Raw genomic sequence first — 6,604 nt, 5'->3', positions numbered from 1 at the left:
TCGTATCTGCGGGCTGCCCCGCGCCCGAGCTGGTCGTATCTGCGGGCTGCCCCGCGCCCGAGCTGGTCGTATCTGCGGGCTGCCCCGCGCCCGAGCTGGTCGTATCTGTGGGCTGCTCCGCGCCCGAGCTGGTCGTATCTGCGGGCTGCTCCGCGCCCGAGCTGGTCGTATCTGTGGGCTGCCCCGCACCCGACCTGGTCGTATCTGTGGGCTGCCCCGCGCCCGAGCTGGTCGTATCTGTGGGCTGTCCCGTGCTCGAGCACCCCCAGCTGTGCCAGTGCCCCTTGTGCCCTGCCTGGCAGCCACCTGCTAATCCAAGTGGGGGTCCTGCCCAGCCTTTGTCAGTGCAGCCCAGTCCCGACCTGTGCCAGGGCGTCTCCCAGCCCCGTTGCTGGTGAGTCTCTAGCAAGCTCGGCACTGTGGGCGCATGCAGCCAGAGCAGCCCTGCCCCTGCCTCTTGCCCCATGTTCCGTTGTGAGCGCCCTGGCCTGGAGGCTGGGCTGGGAAACAGGCAGGGAAGAGGGTGACACTCCTAGCCTGCCGAGGCCGGGCTCACAAGGACTGTGTGTGCGCACCGTCAGGCAGCATTAGCTGGCAACTACAGGGAGGGGAAGGCGTGAACCCAGAATGGCAGCAGTGAAAGGGAGTGGAACTGGTGTGAACCGACACCCCGCCAGGTATGAACTGATACACCCCACCAGTGTAAACTGACACACCCTGTCTGTGGGACACATGCCCCATCTGTGGGGCTTTTGTGAATTGACGCACCCCACCAGTGTGAACCAACACACCCCACTGGTGTGAACTGACACACCCTACCAGTGGGAAGTGACAACCAAATCGTGTGAACCCCCACACCCCATCTCTGGGACTGGTGTGAACCGACTCGCTCTGCCGGTGGGACTGGTGTGAATTGACACACCCAACAGGCGAATCATAGAATCATAGAGCTGGAAGAGACCTCAGAAGGTCAAGTCCAGCCCCCTGCTCTAGGCAGGACCAATCCCAACTAAATCAACCCGGCCAGGGCTTTGTCAAGCCGAGACTTAAACACCTCTAGGGATGGAGACTCCACTACTTCCCTAGGGAACCCATCCCACTGCTTCACTACCCGCCTAGGGAAATAGTTTTTCCCAATATTCATCCTGGACCTCTCCCACCACAACTTGAGCCCATTGCTCCTTGTTCTGCATCTGTCACTACTGAGAACAGCCTCTCTCCATCCTCTTTGGAATCTCCCTTCAGGAAGTTGAAGGCTGCTCTCAAATCCCCCCTCACTCTTCGCTTCTGCAGACTAAACAGACCCAACTCCCTCAGCCTCTCCTTATAGGACATATGCTCCAGCCCCCTAATCATTTTGGTTGGCCTCCGCTGGACCCTCTCCAATGCGTCCACATCCTTTCTATAGTGGGGGGCCCCGGCTGCTTTCCAGAATAAGTGGCCCAGTGTAGACACAGCCCTCGTGTCTTGCTCACAACACGCCTGTTAATGCAGCCCAGAATCATGTTTGCTTTTTTTTGCAAGTGTCACACTGTTGACTCATATTTAGCTTGCAGTCCACTCTGACCCCTAGATCCCTTTCCGCAGGACTCCTGCCTAGACCGTCATTTCCCATTCTGTGTGTGTGACACGGATTGTTCCTTCCTAAGTGGAGCACTTTGCATTTGTCCTTATTAAACTTCATCTGATTTACTTCAGACCATTTCTCCAGTTTGACCAGATCATTTTGAATGATGACCCGATCCTCCAAAGCACTTGCCACCCCTCCCACCTTAGTATCATCTGCAAACTTAATAAGTGTACTCTCTATGCCAATCTCTAAATCATTGACGATATTGAACAGAACCGATCCCAAAACAGACCCCTGTGGAATCCCACTTGTTATGCTTGACTCTAAACCATTAATAACTACTCTCTGAGAATGGATATCCAGCCAGTTATGTACCCACCTTATAGTAGCCCCATCTAAGTTGTAGTTCCCTGGGGGTACGTCTACACTACAGCGCTAGTTCGAACTAACTTAGTTCGAATTAGTTAATTCGAACTAAGCTAGTTCGAACTAGCGCATCTAGAACTAAAAACTAGTTCGAACTAGCGTTTTGCTAGTTCGAACTAGCGCGTCCACACTGATTGGACGCAGGGGGGCATTTAAGGGCAGCTGAAACCGGTTCTGGCAGGGCATCAGGTCAGCAGTTGCTTTGTGTGGCTGCTGTCTGAGGCTATCTGAGGCTCGTGCTTAAAGGGACCCCCCCTGGACAGCCGGTTCTCAGCTTTTCCTGCTTGCTTGCCAACCTCGCCGAGGGACAGCAAAGCGTCGGTCTCTGTGCCCGTCTGTGTCGGTGCTTCCCTTCGGGGGGGCCGCCGCAGGTGGCAACATGGAGCCACGGCTCGCCCTGCACCTTCTGGTGCACGTTCTGGACTTGCTGCTGCAAGCCTGCCAGCAATGGCTCGAGGCTGCCTGGCACCACCTGGGGAACGTCAGCCCCCTGCCTCTCCGCCTGGCCGCCCTGGGGGCCGTGGAGGAGCCGCGGCGGCGCCCCGGCACCGGCGTGCCCCGCCGCATCTGGCGTCTGGACACCAGCAGCGACTGGTGGGACCGCATCGTCCTGGAGCGCTGGGACGACCGACAGTGGACCCAGAACTTTAGGATGAGGAGGGACACCTTCCTGGAGCTCTGCGAGTGGCTCGCCCCTGCCCTGCAAAGAAGGGACACTCGCATGAGGCCCGCCATCCCCCTCCAGAAGCGGGTGGCCATCGCCCTCTGGAAGCTCTCCACGCCGGATAGCTACCGATCCGTCGGGAACCAGTTCGGCGTGGGGAGATCCACTGTCGGAGCAGTGCTCATGCAGGTACGGCGCTCGTCGGCCACCGAGCCGGGGGGGAGGGGGGCTGCGAGGAGGGGATGGGCCGCCCCAGGGACAAAGGGGGGGGCGGGAGGAGGCGAAAGCGCCCCGCACCGGAGGGGTCGGGCTGTCCCGGCCGTACTACACGCCGCCAGGGGGGTTGCTTCCGGGAGTGGGGCGCGGGGCACTGCCAGGGCACGCACGCTCCCAGCCACCCGGGCGCCCCACTGATTGACGCTTTGCTGTGTCTCTCTCCGCAGGTGGTCAAGGCCATCAACCGGGTGCTGCTCCGCAGGGTGGTCCGCCTCGCCAACCCGGATGCCGTCATCCGGGGATTCGGCGCCCTCGGCTTCCCCAACTGCGGGGGGGCCATCGACGGGACGCACATCCCCATCCGTGCCCCGGAACACCAGGCGTCCCGGTACGTGAACCGCAAGGGGTACTTCTCCGTCATCCTGCAGGCCGTATGTGACCACCGGGGACAGTTGACGGACATAAATGTGGGCTGGTCCGGCAAAGCACACGACGCCCGGGTGTACCGGAACTCCTCCGTGTGCCAGCGGCTGCAGGACGGGACCTTCTTCCCCGACCGCCACATCAGGGTCGGGGACGTGGACATGCCCGTCTGCCTGGTGGGGGATGCCGCCTACCCACTGCAGCCCTGGCTCATGAAGCCCTACACGGGACACCTCAATCCCTCCCGCCAGGCCTTCAATAACAGGCTGAGCAGGGCCCGCATCGTGGTGGAGGGGGCCTTCGGGCGACTGAAAGCCCGCTTTCGATGCCTCCTCACCCGTCTGGACCTGGCCGAGCACAACATCCCTCCCGTGGTGGCGGCATGTTGTGTGCTCCACAATTTGTGTGAGCGGAAGGGGGAGGCTTTCTTGCCAGCCTGGATGGCTGAGGCTGACCGCATGGCTGGACACTACGGTCAGCCCCGCACCGCCGCCGTCCGGGAAGCCCAGCGGGGGGCCATCCGGATCCGGGAAGCCCTGCGGGAGAGCTTCCAGGTGGAGGAGGAGGAGGACTGACCTCTCCCTGCATGCCCCACCGGGGCCTTCTTCCACCCTACCCCCCCCTTCCCCTTTCCCCTCCCTACCTACTGTCAAATAAAGACACCTGTTTTTCCAACAAAAACGTCTGTTTATTTCAGAGAACTGGGGTGGGGGAGGGAGGAATGAAGGTGGGAGAAGGGAGGGGGAAACCTGGGACGAGGGAGCTGGAAGGGGAGGGGAGGGAAGGGAGGAAGGGAAAGGAAAGCTCAGGGGTGGGAGTCTGGGTGCCTCTCCCGTCTCGCCACACTGCGGGTCCGGGGGCGTCGGTGGGGAATGGTTGTGGAGGGGGGGGCAGAGAGGACAGGGGGTGTGGAGGAAGCAGGAGCGGAAGCAGGAGGAGCAGGAGGAGCAGGGGGAGCAAGAGGGGGAGCAAGAGGGGGAGCAGGGGGAGCAAGAGGGGGAGCAAGAGGGGGAGCAGGGGGAGGAGGAAATGGAAAGCGGTCTAGCAGGCTCTGGAGGTGGCCTCGCAGGGCACGGCCCTGCTCCTCCAGGGCCTCCAGACTCCTCTGGCGCAGCCTGAGGTCCTCCTGGACCCAGTGGTCCTGGAGACGGAGCTGTCGGTCCAGGAACCGGAGATGCCGCCTCTGGTAGTCCTCCTGGTTCCTGGCTGTCCTGCTTGCCCGGGCGCGGGCGGCTGCTGCAGGCGGGGTGGTGCGCCCTGCAGTCCCCGGTGCTGCAGCTGTGGTGCAAGAAGACCAGCGGTCAATTACCCCAGGGGCCCAGGTGTGTGAAACCCAGCTCCCCTCTGCAAGGCCAGGGCCCCTGCAGGATCCCCAGCTGCTGCTCCGTAGTGGGCAAGGCCCAGGCGCACGGTCCCGGGGCTCCCTCTCGCCCCAGCCCCCCGTACACATAAGGGGAACACGAGGGTACTCACAGGTGGATGCCTCCCCGGCCTCTGATGATGCAGGCGAGCGGCTCTGTGGGGTGCCTCGGGGGTCCCGGGTCCTGGGAAGGCTGGCAGCAGGCTCCTGGCTCTCAGAGCCCTCTTCCTCCTCCTCGGTGTCCAGGAGCGGTCCCTCTGCCCCGGGGTCAATCACGTCCCGGGGGGCAGGGACGGCATGAGGCCCCAGGATGCGGTCCAGGGCATGGAAGTGGGGGCAGGCCTCCGGGTCAGCCCCTGGCAGGCAGGCCCGGGAGTAGGACTGCCGCAAGTCTTTAATCTTGCAGCGCACCTGCTCCCGGCTGCGCTGGTGGCCCCTGGCGGCCAGGCTGGCAGCCATGCGTCCGTAGACGGCCGCGTTCCGGTGGCTAGTGCGGAGATCGTGGACATTGGAGGCTTCCCCCCAAACCTCGATGAGGTCCACGATCTCCGCACTTGACCAGGCGGGCGCCCGCCTTTTGCGCCCCCGGGCAGGCTCCCGGGAGCCGCCAGGCTGGTCGTGGGGAGCAGTGGAGGGCTGGGAGCCCTCGGATGGCTGGCTCATAGTGTGGCAGGTGCAGGCTGTGCAGGCACGGGTGCTTGCAGCCTTGCAACTGGCACAAAGTGAGTAGCCAGCCCGTGGCCCTTTAAGGGCTCCGGGGCCGGGAGGGGGGCAATAGAGTTTCCCTGGTGTTGGCCAGAGTGGCCACCAGGGAAACCTGGGAAGCCTTAGCCTCCCACTAGTTCGAACTAAAGGGCTACACAGCCCTTAGTTCGAACTAGCTAGTTCGAACTAGGCGTTAGTCCTCGTAAAATGAGGTTTACCTAGTTCGAACTAAGCGCTCCGTTAGTTCGAATTAAGTTCGAACTAACGGAGCGCTAGTGTAGCGCATAGGAAAGTTAGTTCGAACTAACGTCCGTTAGTTCGAACTAACTTTCTAGTGTAGACATACCCTGGTTTATTGATAAAAAGGTTATGAGACACCGTATCAAATGCCTTACTAAAGTCTATGTATATCACGTCCACTGCTTCCCCCTTGTCCACAAGGCTTGATATCCTATTAAAGAAAGCTATCAGATTGGTTTGACATGATTTGTTCTTTACAAATCCATGCCGGCTGTTACCTGTCACCTTATTATCTTCCAGATGTTTGCAGATGAATTCCTTAATTACTTGCTCCATTATCTTCCCTGGGACAGAAGTTATCCCAGGAGGCATACCTGGGTGGTCGACAAATGCCTTTGATGTTGACACCCGTGCGTCCAGACTATCGCGCTGATCAGCTGTTTGTCGGCTCAGCGCGGCAGCCATGTAAATTTAAATGAAGTGGCGATTATTTAAATTGCCGCTTCATTTTCCTATGTCTGGTAGCCTAATCTACATGCCTCTGGCGACAGAGGCATGTAGCTAGACGTACCCCAAGTTTCCTGTTATTGTTTCTCCCTCTTCACTAAGCAATGGGCTTACCCTGTCCTTGGTCTTCCTCTTGCTTCTAATACGTTTGTAGAATGCCTTCTTGTTCCCCTTTATGTCTCTAGCTAGACTGAGCTTGTTTTGTGCCTTTGCTTTTCTAATCTTGCCCCTGCATACTTGTGTTATTTGCTTATATTCATCCTTTGTAATTTGACCTAGTTTCCACTTTTAATATGGCTCCTTTTTAATGTTTAGATCATGTAAGATCTCCGGGCTAAGCCAAGGGGGTATCCTGCCATATTTTCTATCTTTCCTATGCAGTGGAATAGTTTGTTTTTAGGCCCTTACTAATGTCCCTTTGAAAAACTGCCAACTGAATTCAGTTGTTGTCCCTCCTAGTCTTGCTTCCCATGGGAGCTTAACTACCAGCTCT

General features: G+C 59.2%; 1 protein-coding gene across 1 annotated transcript; it reads right to left on the bottom strand.

The window, feature by feature from the left end:
• Nucleotides 1-3,910: 3,910 nt before the first annotated feature.
• Nucleotides 3,911-5,581, bottom strand: LOC142820984 (uncharacterized). The gene is made up of 2 exons (XM_075911366.1): nucleotides 4,773-5,581; nucleotides 3,911-4,577 (listed from the first exon to the last, which is right to left on the bottom strand). Exons 1-2 carry the CDS (start codon nucleotides 5,320-5,322, stop codon nucleotides 4,105-4,107), a joined length of 1,023 nt encoding a protein of 340 aa, XP_075767481.1. The 5' UTR covers nucleotides 5,323-5,581; the 3' UTR covers nucleotides 3,911-4,104.
• Between the last annotated feature and the right edge of the window lie 1,023 nt (nucleotides 5,582-6,604).

The sequence above is a fragment of the Pelodiscus sinensis genome, chromosome 29 (assembly GCF_049634645.1).
Source record: "Pelodiscus sinensis isolate JC-2024 chromosome 29, ASM4963464v1, whole genome shotgun sequence".
NCBI lineage: Eukaryota > Metazoa > Chordata > Testudines > Trionychidae > Pelodiscus > Pelodiscus sinensis.
Note: the sequence above shows the minus strand (reverse complement) of the source record. Positions and strands in the feature narration are given on the sequence as shown.

Coding starts and splice junctions, on each gene's coding strand:
- LOC142820984 (XM_075911366.1), bottom strand. CDS start 5,322: ATGAGCCAGCCATCCGAGGGCTCCCAGCCCTCCACTGCTCCCCACGAC. Junction 4,578..4,772: donor GGCCGGGGAGGCATCCACCT/GTGAGTACCCTC, acceptor CTTGCACCACAG/CTGCAGCACCGGGGACTGCA.